Here is an 18,801-nt window from a genome sequence, read left to right as displayed (position 1 = left end):
TTCTTTAGTTTAAAACGTTCTGTACTTGGGAGACCTCAGAGCCAGCACACATACAGGGAGGGAAAAAACTGCAAATGTTTGAATTAAAAGCAGCAATTGTATATCATCCCTGGCACTTTTCACCCGCACAAACGGGGCAACTTCTCCATATTGAGTCAAACAATGAAAAAAATGTCACTCTGGTTTTTTTCCCCCCCCATCCGTAAATCAAAGAGTGCCGATGCCAACATCTGCAGGTTCTCAGGCACTGTTAAAACAAGGCCTGAAACGTCTTAATAACAATTACGCAGTTAGGGGGGTTTAAAGAAGAATATATCTCTGGTCATCCTGCGCTTGGGCTGCTGCCCTGCCAGCGAGAAAGCTCTCGGCACGATGACACCTTGAAAATAAGCAGATGTAAAAAAAATATTAAACAAATCCGGAGGAGGGGAATAATCTTCAACTGGCCGCTTGGTACTAAAAGATGAAAAATGTGAAGTTTATATAAACACCTAACTGAATTTTATCCATGCCAATTAAGGAGTGAGAGAGAGCGGAGAGGTGGTGGTGGTGGTTGGGGGGGGGGGGGGGGGTTGGGGGACACACGAGTGGCCTCACGTGCTTTCCGCCTTTTAATTTTTCCCTTGTATTTATATTAGGACACCTTTCGCCAAACGGGCGAAACAGCTCTTAAAACGCATTTTGGGATTAATGGAAAAAGTGGAGGAGCCGCAATTCCCTTTTATAGATGTATTTTAAAAAGCGTGCGACTCTCTACCATCCAAGAGCCCATGTGTTATGCCTGAGTGTCCTGCTTGTCCCAGTCCCTGGCATCAACTATGTGATGCTCTCCAACTTTTTTTTTTTTTTTTCTCGCTTTACTCCGTGCCATCTTTGAATTGCCCCTAAATGGTGTCATTGGCGCAAACAATAACTCAACTGACTTGTATTTAGGCTCATTTATGGGCACACAACCAGGGCTTTAGTCTCTTTATGGACATACAACCTGAGCCATATACTGGCATATTTGTGTGAACTGACAATACACTCCGTTTCATATTAGCAAATCCACGGGGGAACTGACCACAGTCGTATGCTGTATATCCGGTGTTGTGCTGCGGCTCTGGAATGCACATTGATGAATTATGCATGACCCTGCAAAATCCCATTTCACAAGAAGCCTTGGATCTGCATAAGTGACAATGGGTCATGGGTATGTAATACTTGTGGATAAGTGGCCATATGTTTACGTCTACGTGCTGTATGTGCATTCGCACATGTACGAGTGAATGTGCATGTGACGTGTTTCACGTGCTAGTGTGTGTGTGAGTGAGTGTGTGTGTGTGTGTGTGTGTGTCTTTGCGTGTATGAATGTATGAGGAGTGGTAGGGGATGAACGAGGCTGTGTAATCTACCTGCATGCAGTGGTAGTGGGTGCTCTTCCCATTGAGGTGGCAACCGTGGTAGTACACGCTGCAGTCATCCAGCGGGCTGAAGCGCATGAAGCCATGCTGGAGGGAGTTGTCCCTCTTCTTGTGCATGTTGTAGTGCCTGATTACGTCCTGCTTGCTGGTAAACCTCTGTCAGGGAGGGAGGGGGGGGGGACAAAAATGTACAGCAACAGGTTGTTGTTTATTTGAACCCAGTCACAGAATCAGCAACAAGTCACTTTATCGCCGCAGAAGCAGCAGCTGCAAGGCGCGGGAGCCAGTTGGCAGTGGTTTCGGGCTGTACACATTGCAACGGAGAGAGAGAGAGAGGGCCAGGATGTCTTTAAAGGTGACAGGTTCGGTTGTGACTGATTTATTTCCTGCATTTCTCAAATAAGCAGTGACCGGCGATCCAAATGCAGTGACCGAGATCTATCTGAGAACTGGTACTTTTTGAAGGCAGTAGGAGCCTCTGTTCTAGGGTCTCTACATAAGCTAGTGCATGAGCTACCCTTCCCTTACCTGTCATTTTATTATTTGACATTCCCTCCGCACTTTATATATTTTCTTTTAATTAAGATGGATTACTTGACATGCAAGATCACAGTTCTGATGTTTCAAGGCTTTGGAAAAAGAAATAGCGTTCCGTGCAGATGGTTTTTCAGACGTGCGCAGGGGGAAAGGCAACACAACGGAAACAAACAAATAAACAAACAAGCCAACCAAAAAAAAAACCTTTTCCATTTGAATTCCCTTGCCGAGATATGATTCCATTTTTAATTAAAGCATTAACGCTTGCTTTCAGCGCCAGCTTCAGCTTGTATAATGATGAAAGAATATCTGTCTAAAATTAAAAAATCCCTCTTACACCCAGGAGTCAGGAAGGGGAAAACAGGAAAAAGTCACTCTGCGGAGACCGACAGCAACCAAATCGTCTGTAATTGGCCTTAAGCTGGTGTTACTGAGACTGTAACTGGAGAAGTGCGAATCAATGAGACAGTGCCGTCTACACAATCCATATTTATCTTCAGTTAAGTGAAAAAATATCAGAAAGAACCCTTTTTGAAACGTGGCTAATTGCTGTACAAAGTAGGGTAATTGCCTTGTGTCACCCGTGTTCCACCAGCGCACAACTTAAAAAGTAACAATCCCGCACAGCTGTTCATTCCTCTGCCCTTGGCCTATGTCCCACTGGCTTTTATTTATTTATTTTCTTTCCAGAGGAATCTCATTTCTCTCACTAGGCTAAACACACTGCGTTTTACTAATCATCAATGAAGGACCAGGACGTTTTTGAGTAGCCCCCCCCCCCCCCCCCCCCCATTGAAAAAGCATAACTGAGCTTGGCTCCAGCTAGGTTTGGGTTTCTAGATGCTGATGGTCATGATGATAAAGCAGTAGGTATAGGCAGGTGGATGAGTTGAACCGCGGTCAGAGTACATTCGATCCATCGTGGCATCCAAAATAGGCCACGGAGAGAGAGCGCTGACTGGGAAAAAGAGCTCATTTTCAGTCGAGTGGTGATGAAGGTTGGGAGCCACTTGCTACATTTATTTTAGGATTCCCACTAGTGTGGCAAGAAGATGCACATAACACTCTCACACACACACACACACACACAGGCCCATGAAAGGAGAATGTCCGCACTCAGCCAATCGGCCCGAGTCTGCCAGTGGGGTAATATTCCAGGAGTGTGTGTCATGTAACATTTCATGAGTTATCGTCGCTTCGAAGGGAGAATCGCTCATCTCAGCCTGACATTTTTTGTATACTGTATATATTGACATCCAGAGTGCTTGGGGTAGCGTGAGCACATATCTGTGCTTTCCATGTGACACAAAGCTAGGGAGAAATGTGGACTTGAGCGTGGAAATTGCCATGATAACCTGAACTAACGCTCTCATCTAATGACATGAAATGATTTTTCCTTTGCATTCCTCCCAGATTGTGTCTCATCAAGCTGTGAAGTGCGGAAAATGAAGCCCCAGATCGGCAACGTGCTCCTCGACACATAAACATATCGAGCGGTAATCTCTCCTGATAAGAAGCAGACAAAGATTACGGTTGAAGATGCCTTAATCCATTTAGGCCTGACCTCGGAATTTAAAAAAAATCTTCTAAATCCTCCAGTTTTCTGAAATAAATATTTTCACGATTTTTCAAAAATAGCAGACCTACAAGCTCGTAGCGCGCCACTCGGTGGCGCGCTACGAGCTTGTAGATCTGCTATTTTTCAATAGCTAAATTATAACATAATGTTTAAAACACCAAAAGGGGTTCCCGCCCAAAATGGGTTAATTCACAAAATTGAGAGGAACCGAGGGAAAATAAACATACGAAACAACACCGCACCTGCACAGTTCTATAGTTGTGCAAAGGATTTTGGACGTCTTTCGACAAATCTACCCGTGTTTGTCTAACTCTTTTACGCCATATGCTGTAGCAAACATGAGCCTTGTATAATGACATGCTTTGTGTTCTTTCTCCTTCCTGTGCCATCCACGACAACTCTCGGGACCGGGACAAGATTAATAACGTGAAAGGGGATTAAAACCAGGCCCCCTAGCAGTGGCAGATGTCTTCAGGAAAAAAAGAACAGCACATAGGAAAATTGAGCTATCTTTCAAGCATATTTACCATTAACCCCTGAAATAAAAGACTTGATTGTCAGAGGCTGACTGTGCCCGGAATCAGCTTACAAAAAGGGGAAAGGGGAGGGGGGAGGGGGAGGGGGGGGGGGGGAGGCGGGGGTCAAGCCTTTGCTTTGAAGCTGAATGAGTGCCACATAACCTGTTCGGCAAACCCAACATCAAATAAAGGTTTTCATCTACACAAACCTGCGTTGGGGTGTGACCCGATATGAAAAGATAACACATTATTTATACAACATTTATGTACGCCACTTTCCCTTTGCCGTGAGAGGCTTGTCTTAACGAGTCCTCTCCCAACAGTCGTGGTAGCCATGAATGCGACTCTTGACTTATGAAGACATCTTAAAACCTAACCTTGATATTACGGAACGGCTCCTCTTAAGTACTTGCTAGGTGATTTTAGGACATCCACTTGCAGGGCGATGAACCTTGAGGCTACAACTTTACCGTATCATACGTAATCCCATTTTTCATTCTGACAAGTAACAAGGCCTAAAGAATCTGAACTGCCAGCCTCTCTGAGCCTAGAGAATATAAAACATGCAAGGCTATACTCCGGAACGATATAAATGTACATTGCTCACCTGGTAGTTGCACTCGGGGTCCATGCAGTGGTAGTGCTCTCTGTACTGGTAGGCACAGGACATGTGTCCGCAATGCTGACTCCCAGAGAACCTGAAAACAGAGTGACACCAGACGTTCCACAGTTGCGCCAGCTAAGAACCGAGGTTGACACAACACTAAAATGGTGTTACTGTTATTTATTTATTTACAGTTGGAGGCCATCGATATTGTCCTTTTCTTTTTGCTGAGGTTTGCGTGATCTGCGCAAAAGGACAGTTAAGCCATTTTGGGCGGGAACCCCTTTTGGTGTTTTAAACATTATGTTATAATTTAGCTATTGAAAAATAGCAGATCTACAAGCTCATAGCGCGCCACCGAGTGGCGCGCTACGAGCTTGTAGGTCTGCTATTTTTGAAAAATCGTGAAAATATTTATTTCAGAAAACTGGAGGATTTAGAAGGATTTTTTAAAATTTTGAGGTCAGGCCTAAATGGGTCAAATGATAAGGGACAATATCGGTGGCACCCAACTGTAATTGCTTTCTTTAACGTTATTTAAACAGGTAATGTCGGAGCAACTCCACTGGAGCAATCAGGATTTAATGGGCATATTTCCACTACACTTGCTTTTTTCAAAAGCCTGTTTGCCCCTCAGAACTGTTCCAGCTCCTATCAAACCGCAACAGTTCTTGCACTGGGAACAGTCACAGGGCAAACATAAATATGCATTACTCTCACTGAAAGAAAAAACAACAAAGTGAGAGTAATAATAGAAGTATTAATGGTGTTCAACAAGCTAATATCACGGTGAGTTATCATGGGTATACTGTATGCAGGTTTTGTATTAATTAATAAATACATTAATTAATTAGTTAATTTCAACAGCATAGAATAAAACATCATGTTGCTCCAGTGAGCAAATGCAGTGCAAAATGCATTTTCATCATCATGTCATCTTCAAAGCAACAAAACTCACAGTCCTTGAATACAGACTGTAAGGGCCCGATTATTATGCCTTAACTTAAGACATGGAGGCGTGGCCAATGCTGTTTGGCCACTCAAAACATCAGAACAGCAATGACCACGCCTCCAGGTCTTAAGTTAAGGCATAAGACCTGGTACTACAAAATAGGGCATTAGGTCTCAAATAACAGACATTACACATCCACATTTTAACAAACGAAACACTTCCTGACCTTGGACTATTGTGCATAATCTGTTGCTATTACCTTCAAGCCAACTTCTGCTTTCCACACTGCCACAACAATTTACCTGTCCGTCACATCAATTTAAACCAAATTAGCTCAATTTACTTCCAAAGCAACGGGCAGAGACACTTAAACTGTAACCCTATTCCACGACTGACACGCATGCATGCACTCACACTTTCTCCCGCACGCACGCACGCACGCACGCACGCACGCACGCACGCACGCACGCACGCACGCACGCACGCACGCACGCACGCAAACACACACGCACATATTCCTTCATTTACCTTCACTTTTAAGCCCATGCCAAATCAATGCACGGTTCTCTCAGGTTAACCACAGTGCATTAATCACAGAGAAAACGGTTAGCTCTATGGAGATATCGGAGTAGCTCTGTCTACACTCACCCACTGAACCCCACCACTCTATGAGTCTGGAGTCAAAAAGATAGATTCCAGCTTGGCTCCACAGTAGTTAAATAAAAAGAGAGAGTACAGCGAGGCTGCGTTTTACGGGCCTGATTATAAGCCTGACGATGATGACTGTTAAAAACTCTCCAATTACCACTCAAAACACACAAATAAACATTTGCGCTGCTGCTGCCAAGAGTTCCATCTGCTTGAAGAGCAGAGGAGAGGGGGGAAAGGGGCTAAGTAATAGATTTTTTCCATTTCTTTTTTTTTTTTTTTTTTTTTTGGCTGTTAGGATTATCCCAGTGCTACATTTACAGATCACTTTGCCCAGTTCATTAAGCTAATTGAATGGCAAATCCACTACCTTTTATAAGTTGGTTGTGTGTTAGGGTGGGGTGGTGGGTGGGGGTGTAGCCGGGGAGTGGGGGGTTCAGAACAAGTTGGTAGATGCTGAAGGGATTTTTGGAAGGTTGCACGATTCCTGTGGAGAAAATGTCAAAAAATAAGTAGCATTACATGTGCATGCACCCATACAAGCAAGCGAACATATGTCGCCCAGCATCAGTATTCTCTCTCTTCAGCCCTATTCCTCTCTTTATGCTCCTATGCAGACCCACACAGAGAGAGAGACACACACACACACACACACACACACACACACACACACACACACACACACACACACACACACACACCTATACACACACAGAGCCCCCCGGGACTGCGGCCCACCCCTTTGCTCATTGCCCAGCTGTATCAATTTGCCTCTGGACAATTCCCACTTGCCGCGTCAGGGGGCCTAATGGGCCGCTGCTATTCAGCAGCAGATTAAATATTAATATCGCCACGATACAGAGATTGCAGCGCATCTCCCCTTACAATAGAGACACGTAGATCAAAGTGCCGAGGTAATAGTGGGTGCATGAAAGCATTTAAAGAGGGAAAAACTGCGACTAAACAGTACCGAAGCTCTTAAAACATCAAATTGTGGCGCGATGTGTGAGATAAAGACTTCTCACAGGGCTGGTGGTCGTGGAGGGAGGTGGTGGTGGTGAGCCGAACAGATCGACAAAGCTGGGGTTTTTTTGCGTGAGCATGCACTCATTAGCCATAGCTCCATAGATGAAGCTCCCCCCTCCCCATCTCCCATCTAAAACCCTCACCTTCCCCCAGCCGCCACCACCAAATTTGCCCTTTTTATGAGCCCATCCTTTTCTATTTTTTCTCCCCTCCCTCCTCTTCTTCCCGTTCTTCACCCTCCCTACCCCAACACGGAAATTGAAACTGTATCTGAGCTTATCTGCAGCCTCCCCGTGCATCAACTGCCGAGATGTTTAGACAAATTTTATGCATTATGCAGCGCAAATATCAAAACAGTTCTTGGCAGTGCCAGCAGAAGCCTCATTAAAAATTCCTTAATTAAATCTTCTTGCAAAATGTAATCAGTCCAAGGAAGAGGTTACTGTGTGTGTGTGTGTGTGTGTGTGTGTGTGTGTGTGTGTGTGTGTGTGTGTGTGTGTGTGTGTGTGTGTGTGTGTGTGTGTGTGTGTGTGTGTGTGTGCGTGTGTGCGCGTGTGTGCATGCACGTGCAGAGGAGGGTATGTGGTGGTGTGTGCCTGTGTCTGTCAGTGCCAGGGCTTTGATTTGTGCCCTTCATGTTACGGCTTGCGAGAAATAATCATTAACTTCTTTCAAATGTCGGTTTTTCTTTCTTTTTTAAACTGAATAAACAAACAAGTGATAATCACCTTTCTAGTGGCTGCTCAAATGAATCTGGAATATAGGGTATGTACGTGTGTGTGTGTGTGCGTGTGTGCGTGTGCGTGTGCGTGTGCGTGTGCGTGTGCGTGTGTGTGTGTGTGTGTGTGTGTGTGTGTGTGTGTGTGTGTGTGTGTGTGTGTGTGTATAAGGGGAGGGGGTGGTGGGGGGTATCGTTGATTGTTGTGTGTCACTGTCCGTTGAAATGCAAGAACCCACCCCCTCCCCTCCCTGTTGTTGGTGCGAGTGGCGTTCTCTCAGATCAACCAGCTCTGCTCAACTTGATTGAGAAACACGCAAGAACTTAAAGACGAACATAGAACTCTCTCATATCCCCTTTGTCTCAATCACTGGACAACTGTCCTGAGGTGTTGTTCCAACCCTACGCTGCCACATCAAACCATTGCTCTCGCTCGCCTCCCTCATTCTTTTACATACACTGTACATCCTCTCTGAACTCAACCCTTCTTCTTTAATTCACTCATAGTACACACAACATCCTCATACCATTCTGCTCTCGGGTTACATCACGTGAATAAAACACCATTAATTTAATAAACCAGTTTGTCTCCATGTTGGATGTATTTTCCCAGCGAGATTTGCATACCTGGCGATATATTTCTGGTAGAGGTTGATGTCTTCGCCAGCGGGCTTCTCCGGTGGCAGGCCGTTCCTAACACGACAGAAAAACACAAAAGAGGACAGGATTAATGGTGAGGCTGGGCTGCCTGTTGTTAATAAAAACACACTGACACAGTATTTACTTACAAGGCGCTTCCAAACTTTGGGCTATCAATATACATTTTCTTTGCAGCGTAACAGCGTTTTCGCATGCCATATGAATCAGAGGACAGCGATGGAGCGCACTTTGATGCATGGTTTCCCCACCAACGAAGGGAGCATTAATCTTTTAAGGGGGTATTTTGGCGAGTGCTTATATGCAAAACCAGATAATGGGCGTGTGAGGAGAAAAGCTCTGAAAAGGTATTTTCTGGTCATCTCTGAGGGCCCTTTTCTCTATAACCAAATGAACCTTAGCGTGCCTATATTCTGGAAATGGTATAATAGGCAAACGCTCAGCAAGAATAGAGGAACATTCTGCATAACAGCAGAACATTTGGAAAAAATCACACCCGTGTGAACTGAGTGGTGTAAGGTCTTATATAGCCTGATCAGCTGTGGTCTGACGTAATGTCAGTGTCCATAGTAACCATGCTCACCTGTGCACGGACACGTACACAGGTACACAAACATAGATACAGACAAAGCTGGTTGTTGGAGTGGTTTGCACCACTCAAAAATAATGCAGATCCACAAGGTCACAGAGCTTGTAGATGAGAAAAAAAGAATATGTCCGGAATATGTCCAGCGGAATTGAAAAAAAAAACGCCTAAGTTCTATCCATGGTAACATGCTGAAGAGCAGTCTATCTTGTGTCACCTGCGGATGCCATTCTCTGCATGGCACTGACAGTACCTTTACAGTGACAGAAGCAACGCTGGCATTTAGCTCCTCATGAGTGTCTCCACACAGGGGGGTGACCTGGGGTTAATCTGGGCCCAGAGGGGGAAGGCTGCGCTGGCATGGACTCTTACAGTAGCACTAGCAATCCCTCCCCATGTCCTCCCAGTGATGAGCGCCAGAGCTAGGCTAGTTAGCCTGGCGCACACAGCCACGCTGAGACCCAGCCTGTCAAAGGCCAAAGCCTGAGGGAGAGCTGCCTCGGGGCTCTGAACTGAGGGACTTTGATAGGCCTCGACTAACGAGAGACAAGGTCAGCACCAATCAAACAGGCTCCAGGAGCTGTTTTCCTGCTGGTGGTGGTAGTGTGCCAAGATGCTCGGGCGAGCTCCCCGAACTCCTTGTTTGCTTGCTTTAAAGTGCACTCGGCAGGCGGCATTGAGTCAGCCCATGTGACTCGCTGGGAGGTTAGACACGGCTCCAAAGTAATTAAAGGGAGAGTTGTTACACCCCAGCCGAACGGAGGGAAGTCAGTCACTTTGCGATGACTGTGCTAAATCAGTCTCGGCGGAGGGCCACGGCGAGTAAACACTTCATGTGCCTTCGCTACTCATCATGTTGCGGATCTATTGGGCGCCACGCGCTATTTCACACTACATTCACGTTGGCTGCTGTAGAGGTAGCAATTACCTTTGCGTTGGGCTAACTGACTCATGGTGGCAGTTAAGTGTACGTGAGGCACACATTAGCTGCAAGGTGTTCCGCAGAGAGACAATCAATGAGGAGTACACAGACATCTGAGCTTGGTGTATGCACTGTCTAACTGGAGGTTTTAACGACGGTTTATGTGATTTAATAATTTATTGATTGGGGGTACGAGTTGTTCCAAGCACTTGGTGCCGACCCAATACATCACACACTGGTGCAATAATTCACAACATTTCTCGAAATAAGCACATACTTTTAATAACTGCCAATGAAAGCACTGATTACACAACCTTAAAGAAATATATTGCATGCTTACATCTGGCTCCCAAGTACCCCATGTACTATATTCCATATGTCATAATATGTACACACACCTAGCATGTCAACTGTACACACAGTGATTTTATATGCAGCGTGTCCAGACACACTTACTTGACAGAGGACACGGTGCCTGTGGTGATGGAGTCGGTCTTGGAGAAGCTCGACACTGCTGACTTTAAGTATTCGGCAGCGTTGAAGCCATAGTGTCCTGTCTGGTCCAATGTGAGTCCCGGGGCAAGCTGTGTGCCAGCTCCATGTCCTTGGGGAGCCCCAGGCGTGGCCACAGTAGGGAGACCAGGCAGCGGGCTCGGTGTGCCTTGCGTTGTGGAGAGGACACCGGGCATCGGCGACGCCTCAGGCTTCCCTGGCATCAGCTTCTGGATGTTCCTGATGTCATATTTGGAAGGACGGCCGACTTTTCCCGTTTTGAAGGCAATGGCGCCGCCCATGTCCGGGCTGCCCTCGCCGGGCTTGAAGAGGTGCAGGAACTTGACGTTCTCCAGGTCGTACTTTGAGGGACGCTTGTAGGCGTTGCCGTTCTGCTGCCGCAGACTCTCGCCCATCTTCAGCTTCTGGATGAAGAAGTCGTACTTGGAGGCGCGGGAGGCCATGTTCTGAATGTGAGAAGGGTTGGAGGGCTGAGGGGCACTTAGCTGGGCTCCTCCAGGCTGCTTGTGCTCCAGGGCGGAGGGGTAGAGCTGGGCCTCAGGCCCAGGGAGGCTCCCGGCGGCCTGGATCATAGTAGCATGATCTTGTCTCTTGTCTGCGGCCAGTTTGGGATTGAGGTCATCTGGTTTTGTTGGGGGAGCGTGCATGGGCCAGGGCAGGGTCTCGCCGGCCTTGAGTTTGCGTATGTACTCCTCGTACTTGGAGAAGCGTGCACGCCGCGAGGCCTCCTCGCTGCTCAGGGAGGAGAGGTCTGCTGAGGTAGCGGCTTTGAGCTTCTCAAAGCTGATCTTCTTGGCCAGCTCGTCCCTTACCTGCTGGTCATCATACCCAAACATACCCAGGAACTCAGTCATGGTGTTGGCTGCATAGTCTCGCAGGGCTGATGCCTCTCCTCCTGTACAGACAAGAGAGGAAGACAGAAAAGAGATCCCCTATCAGATACACCATTTTGTTCTTGTAGTCACTTTGAAAAGGCTTTATGTTAATCCCTGGTCATAGCAAGTGGAACATAAAACTAGAGAAAAAGGAAGCATTGGTTAAAAGGTAGAAGTCGAGAAAGTCAGAAGCATAAACACTAAACATAATACATTTTGGCCATTTTAGACTCTTACTACACGCATTATGCTTCAGTTTTTGGGAGCAAACCAAAGTATGACTGGTCTAATAACAGCAAATTACTATAAGAATGACGTCATATTGGCTTTTTTTTGTCACTTGTTTATTTCAAGGAAATGATGACAGGTACTTTGCAAGTCACAAACTTCATATTTAACAGGATTTGTTCTATGATGCATGACCTAATAATTATATGACCTTTAAAACGCGCACGCACACAGATATTTTAAGCGAGGCTTTTATATATTTGTGCTTTTACATATTTGTGAATTGAAACATGACTTTTTTTTATTTTAAGAGTCCATTAAATTAGACAACCTCCCCAAGGACATGGGTAAAAACGCAGTAAATGTATAGTTTAATTGCATTATGTGGAGATTAATTCCGGCCATTAACTTTCATCCAGGTTAGCACAAGGGGTCAGAGAGTGAAAAAAATTATCTCGCCTGAAAGCATAGGAGAGGAGCATAACCAGTTATGATCCAAAATAAAGAGACGAAAATGAAAACAGGGGGGTGGAGATGAGAGAGAGAGAGAGAGAGAGAGAGAGAGAGAGAGAGAGAGAGAGAGAGAGAAGAGAGGAGAGCAAGAGATAGAACCTGTGAGGCAGCTTGTTTTTGCCAATCCCAAATCTATTTCAAAAATCTTGCCTTGTGCCAGTTTGCAAGTCTGGCAAGAACCCAGAACCCAGAGATGGTACACAACAGATGAGAACTCTGCATTGGAGTCATGAAAGACTTTTGGCCTTAATTGGATCACCCTTGGCACTCACTCTGGACCAAGGTTTTTATTTTATTTTATTTTTTCATTTGCTTGATTGCTTTTGACATTTTCATTTTCTTGTACACACACACACACACACACACACACACACACACACACACACACACACACACACACACACACACACACACACACACACACACACACACACACACACACACACACACACACACACACACACACACACACACACACACACACACACACACACAAACAGAAGCCGGCCCGAGGTAATACCAACCACCGCCCTGGTAATTAATACAAAAATATTTCAGGTCTTGTCTCAGATTTCGGTGTTATTTCTAAATCGGTCACTCTGCCCCTGCTTTTCACATCTCCTGCACGGGATGTAAAATAATCCCTAAATTTCCATCCACCACGTTGGGGTTGCGCCTCCTCATGGCACATCAGTATGAAAGAGGAGCCGGCAGATCGAAACGGCATGAAAAATTTAAGAGAAATGGATCAGGTATTTGAGAAGGAAATACCTGCATGTTTGCCACGGATCGTTTCTTCAAATCCACCATGTTTTCACATGTGCAGGAGACCACAGGGTGACAGAGATAGTCTTCATTTCAATGTTTATTGTGGTGCAATTTAATTTACCACATTTGATGTTTACTCACACGACTTACATAGTTAGTAGTAGTGCAGTTACTAGTAATACCCAGTACTACCCTCACAGCAGCAGGTTGACTTTTATTTCCCTGACCTTATTACTAGGTGTGTTAACTGCTACAGCAATGGCTGGGGCATATCAGGTCATAGCACAGACACAGCATATATACGTAGCTTTAACGCTTGCACTCGCGTTACTCCGAGATAGAGCAGAACTACACTAACACTTCAACAGGATGGGAATTATAGGGAATTATAGGGAATTCTGGCATTCTGGGGAACCTTTCAGGCTTCCAGATGTACAATTCAACTATTGTACATACATTCATGCTCTCAGAAGTCAAAGCGATAAGGATGAACAACACCATCTGTATGATGCCAATATCATGATTGTTGTCTGGGTTATCACGGTCCCTGTTTATTCTTATACGTTTCTTTGGTTGCTTAGTAGTAGGCGGTATAATGATAACATTTGTGGTCATCTTTGTGGTACAATCGAGGGTTGCAAATTGAAAAAAGAAAGAAAGGAAAGAAAAGAAAACACGCATGTCACCATTTCTTTCTTATTGTGACAACTTATTTCATTTTCGTACTGTATAATTTGCCATTGTGAATGTTCAATAAAATAAAATAAAAGTCACATTATTAATATCCCATTTTGGGGCGGGAACCCCTTTTGGTGTTTTAAACATTATGTTGTAATTTAGCTATTGAAAAATAGCAGATCTACAAGCTCATAGCGCGCCACCGAGTGGCGCGCTACGAGCTTGTAGGTCTGCTATTTTTGAAAAATCGTGAAAATATTTTTTTCAGAAAACTGGAGGATTTAGAAGAAACTTTTGAAATTTCGAGGTCAGGCCTTAATGGGTTATTATGGGGCCATGTGACATGCTATCAATGGCAGGCAAATGATTGGACTTGAACTGAAAGGATTATGGCTGGGCCCGACAGCAGATAACCTTTCTAAAACACCATGTAAATGAGTTCTCTCCTCTAGCCTTATCTGCCTCCCTCTTAATGATGTCATGTGAACGCTGGGAAAGGAACCGTGGCTTATGGGTTAAGGTGAGATTGGCCCCACTGCTGTTTCTCTATTCCGTCCGTCGGGGCAGGAACCTCGTATCTCCACATTTCATCTTTTTGCATGTTTCATAAATGAACGCCGTACTGTACAGTATACTGCATGACGGCGTTGTACAAAATTGGTGAAAATAGCCAATCTAAAGTCTCACGGCACATCGCACCGTGAGGCATTTTGAGCTGCTGTAGACCTGCTATTTTCTCACTGAGAGTGCTTGTGAATCTCTGAAATAATGACACGTCCAAATTAAGGATGCTAGGCTATAAGTGGTTGAATCTGTCTTTTTTTGGTAAATATTTAATACATGAAACGTATTAACAAGAGCTTGTTGAGACTTGAGACTGATTGAATAATAACTACATTTTCTGAAAAGTATCAGTTTTTGGACATGCTAGGTTTCCGCCCGACAGTGACAATGTCTAACTTCTCTATGGCTTGGTCTCTCTCACATGCATATGACTTTCCCCTCTTCATTCACTCACTCTCAGATCACTCAGTCTGGTGTCACTGGAAAATTTAAAAAAGAAGTGGGTCCTAATCTTGCCACTTCATGCCGGCAAATTCCAACACGCAACACAGAACGAGGCCTTGTCTATGTTTGAGGCAATTAGGCCACATTTTCCCTCTCAGATGTGATAACAAACGGGCATTATATCTCCTTTCGGCTGACCAAACATGGCCATCAGTGTGGCATGGCTTCTGTGCTCCCAGCACTGAGGTGTCGCTGATGATAAAGGTGCTTTGCTGGTGGTGGCTATATATGGACTAATGCCCGGTCTGAATACACCGCAAAGGGCCGTAAAGCAGTGCATTCACATTGGGTCATGTGATCAGAAAAAGAAGTTGAAAAATGGGATGTGTTAGGCTTTTTTTTTTTTTAAACACTTCCTTTTACTGTATGAATAAACTTCAGTCTTCATTGAAAGAATTAGAGAAGTTCACTAAAACGTGAAGGTTTTAAAAAGAGCTTTTATTGTGTTGATGGACAGAGGTATCATAACAGATGGGTGCTTTGGCTGAGCAGGACACTTTGTTCATTGGTTCGAACTAATTTGAAACGACACGCAGACAAAACAGCACTGAGCGCCAAACTTCCTCACTGTTTGTTAAGTTAATTAACAGACAGTAAATAGACTAGAGAATGCTTTGAAAATGGCTTGAAATGAACAATAAGCATTTACAGTGAACTCTGAATTGCAATTTGAAGTCATGGTCAGGCCTGATTGATCCCCATGTGCATTCTTATCATTGATTTCATCGTGCCTGTTCAATTGTCTTTCTTGCATTGACCTGCTTACGAGGGCTCCCAATAATGCAACATCTTAAATTATCTGGGAAGAGTATTCTGGGGTTTTATGCTGATAGGAAATCCGCACGATGCCTCAATGTGAGGAGTTAAATGTTTTGAAGGTCGCAGTTTCTCTCATTGATCTTGCAATGTTTGTTAATTACATTGTCACTGATGTTGTGAGAGATAATTAAGCCACTATGTTTATATGCATAATTATGCGCACTCCGCATCAGCCTTTGAAAGACAGCGGAGAGAGGGAGAGAGGGAGGGAAAAAAATGTTTTAATTGTGAGCCGTGCAGAAACATGGCAATATAGATGCCCTAGTTACAATCAACAAAGAGCAACTCTGGGAAAAAAAGGAATCCAAAGACAAGAGTTGCTTTTTGCACAGTCTTCAAACACGCTAGCTTTGTTGAGAGATGTTACATGTAGGAGAGCAGGTGTAAGCCTCACATATTTACAGACAGACCTTTTTATTGCCAAGAAACAACACACAAAATGACTAATTAAAACCACAAAGCCTCTTTCATTCGCCTCGCTCTGACAAGAAATGTACTTGATTTTTCTGAAAAGCTCTTGCCCCCAATTCTGTATGAGCGGTAAACGCTACTGTTACACACTTACACACGTAAAAAAATGGCCTATACATATTTGACTCTGAGGCAGACACCCAGATGAAAGAAAAGGAAAAACAGCTAAACTGAGGTGAGCAAGCAGAAAACAAAACCTGTTTTTCTACCACAACAACTGTAGCCCAACTGCACATTGTTTTGTATTTCTGTTCTTTTTCTGCACTAGATGTCTGGGAAACAGACCTTATCTCTTCCTATTATCAACCCGTGGGTTTTTTTTTTCTCTCTTTTTACTGCTCTGACTGTGTTTTGTTCTACCATATACAGGACCGTCTCAGATACGGTGGACAAGATGCAAGGAGCTTCCGGTTTTCAGGTTCAACAAGTGCAAGCCTGTAAATAGTACTTTCTCAAAGATTGTTTGTGCAGTTAACACACACTGCTGCCACGGTAGGTGTGTGCCACCTTTATCTCTTTGCTAATCCACAAATGATACCAAAGGGAACATTGTGTAATTATTAAATGGGAATCTTATGATGAGACATTTACAACAAACTGTGAGATATGGATAAATTCACTCATGTTTGTGAACAATAAATGTTCACTCAGTACTGGGCCAGTGCAACAGATAAAAGCATTGGCCTTCACTCTGATTTCATAGTAAGAACAGAACTGCAATAAATGGACTGTGATTCTATTTCTGACTTTATTTGACAGCCGATCTCTTGGATTTGAGTATAGTGAGCTAATCTTTGCCAGAACTGAACCTGAACTCACTCACAACAGACTACTACCGCATGTAATAGCGTGGCTTTGAGCGGTGGCTAAGTTTAGTGAGCTTAGGGAAAAATCAAAGACTCAATATGTAATCCCGGGTGTAATATGAAGCTTAGCCCAGCCCTGCCAAGCGCTCTTGGCCCTACAGCTGCTGGGAGAATGTATAAGCGGCCTTGCAGTGTAAGCCTACTCCAAATATGAATTTCTTGATACAGTTAACCACACACTCTGACAGTAGTTCCTGTTTTCCTCTCCGGAGTGCCAGTTGATTCTGTCTTTAGGGTGATACTGTCAGTGGTTATTCATATTGTAACTCTAGAGCTTCTCTTTCCAATAACAGCCCCATTTAAGCTGATGTGGAGGATGCAGCCATGCCACCCATTTTCTGTCTAAGCTTTGCCCCCTTAACAATAGGGGGCGGTTTTGAAGGGCAAAGGTAGTGTTGGTTTAAGCCAAACAAGTACTAAATCAGTACATGACGAGGCCTTACAAAGTAAACAGAGGAGATGGTATTAAGAGAAAACGTACCTGGGGAGGAGAAAGGTGCTTGGCGACTCGGGGGCTCGCGGGGCGGCATGTAGACTTCTTCTTTGGGTGGCCCGTCATCGGAGTCTTTATCGTCGTGGTAACTGCCGTCCTGAGAGCCCAGCATGGGCTCGGGCTCGTCCGTGTTGTCCTCGTCGTCGCTGCAGCCTTTGGGCTGTACCATGTACACACCCTCGGGAGGCCCATCTTCGTCGTGGGTTAGTTTATGTTCGTGCACATGGTCGTCACCGCAGTCGTCAGCGCAGTCGTCCCCGCAGTTGGGCATCGGCGGCTCGTCGCCGTACTCTCCGTTGACCCACTTCTCGATGGCCTCGCGTCTCTTCTGGTCCTCATCGAGGCTCTGGCCCAGCGTCAGCGTCTCGGTGAAGTTGGCGTCGTCGTCGTAGTGGGAACTGCCGCGCTCGCTGTTCTCCGCCACGCTCTGTTCTCCCTCTGCATTCTGGGAGTTGGTGTCGAACACCACCTGGCGGCTCAGCTTGGCACAGATAGCGTTGAGTTTTAGGCCACCTTTCCTTTTGGCGGCCATCTTGGATTTTCCTGAGGTCTTTTCAGTGCATAAACTCCTTTCAGCTGATGGAAAAAGACAAGAAAAACAAAAAAAGGAGATGATATTAGACAAAGTTCTGTCACAAGTGATCTATGTTGAAGTTTCGAGAAACCTCTAATTTTCCCAGAGTGGACAGGTTTTTTTCAGATGAGGGCAGGGCACGCCTTTATCGCAAACCAACATTTAACAAATGTTGTGCAAGTGTCATTCTCTTATGATAATTTGAAGGTTCACCCTGGAAAAACAAAGTGACATAGGACAACAGTTACTGCTGCTGCTATTAATAACCAAAAGCACAGCCACTTAACAATAACAGCACAAGACTGGGAGGAGAGAGAGAGAGAGAGAGAGAGAGAGAGAGAGAGATACTGTACATATCTTTGTAAGTCACACCTTCCATCGTCAGTTCAGAGTTTACAGCACTGACGGAGAAACAGAGAAAATATCCCAGGCAGCTAAAACCACAGGCAGATTGGTATCAGGCCCCCCTCTGGTACAACAAGCAGCGAATACACAGCCAACATAATCCTTCACATGACAGCGCCGCAGAGACACCCCTGAAATGTTATCTTCTCTCTCACCTCAAGAGGCTGTGGTCCTGCCACTGAGTGGGGGACGGGGGACAGGGCACTGAGTGGGGGACGGGGACGGGGCACTGAGTAGGGGGTGTACAGCTTTACAGCTGTCAGGATGTTGAGTGGAAATGCTGGGCACTTTAGGGCATTTCAGGAGATACTGTAGGTTCTCACATGCTGGATATTGTGCCGTGCGCACGCGTGTGTTTGTGTTTGTGTATGTGTATGTGT

The 18,801-nt window shown here is 45.0% G+C and overlaps 1 protein-coding gene across 9 annotated transcripts in view; it reads right to left on the bottom strand.

Moving 5' to 3' along the window:
• Positions 1-18,014, bottom strand: part of casz1 (castor zinc finger 1) — a 45,903-nt gene extending 27,889 nt beyond the window's left edge. For 6 of the 9 annotated variants that reach the window (XM_079490920.1, XM_079490927.1, XM_079490921.1 and 3 more), the window contains exons 1-6: positions 17,431-18,014; positions 10,607-11,558; positions 8,613-8,678; positions 6,612-6,728; positions 4,645-4,735; positions 1,395-1,559 (exon numbers count right to left, since the gene is read on the bottom strand). In XM_079490920.1, the coding sequence (XP_079347046.1) occupies positions 1,395-1,559; positions 4,645-4,735; positions 6,612-6,728; positions 8,613-8,678; positions 10,607-11,558; positions 17,431-17,974 (1,935 nt within the window). In that variant the 5' untranslated portion in view covers positions 17,975-18,014. The remainder of the gene's footprint in view (positions 1-1,394; positions 1,560-4,644; positions 4,736-6,611; positions 6,729-8,612; positions 8,679-10,606; positions 11,559-17,430) is intronic. The other 3 variants (XM_079490924.1, XM_079490925.1, XM_079490926.1) reach the window with 2 other exon arrangements.
• Between the last annotated feature and the right edge of the window lie 787 nt (positions 18,015-18,801).

This window comes from Electrona antarctica (assembly GCF_951216825.1).
Source record: "Electrona antarctica genome assembly, chromosome: 2".
Classification (NCBI taxonomy): Eukaryota; Metazoa; Chordata; class Actinopteri; order Myctophiformes; family Myctophidae; genus Electrona; species Electrona antarctica.
Note: the sequence above shows the minus strand (reverse complement) of the source record. Positions and strands in the feature narration are given on the sequence as shown.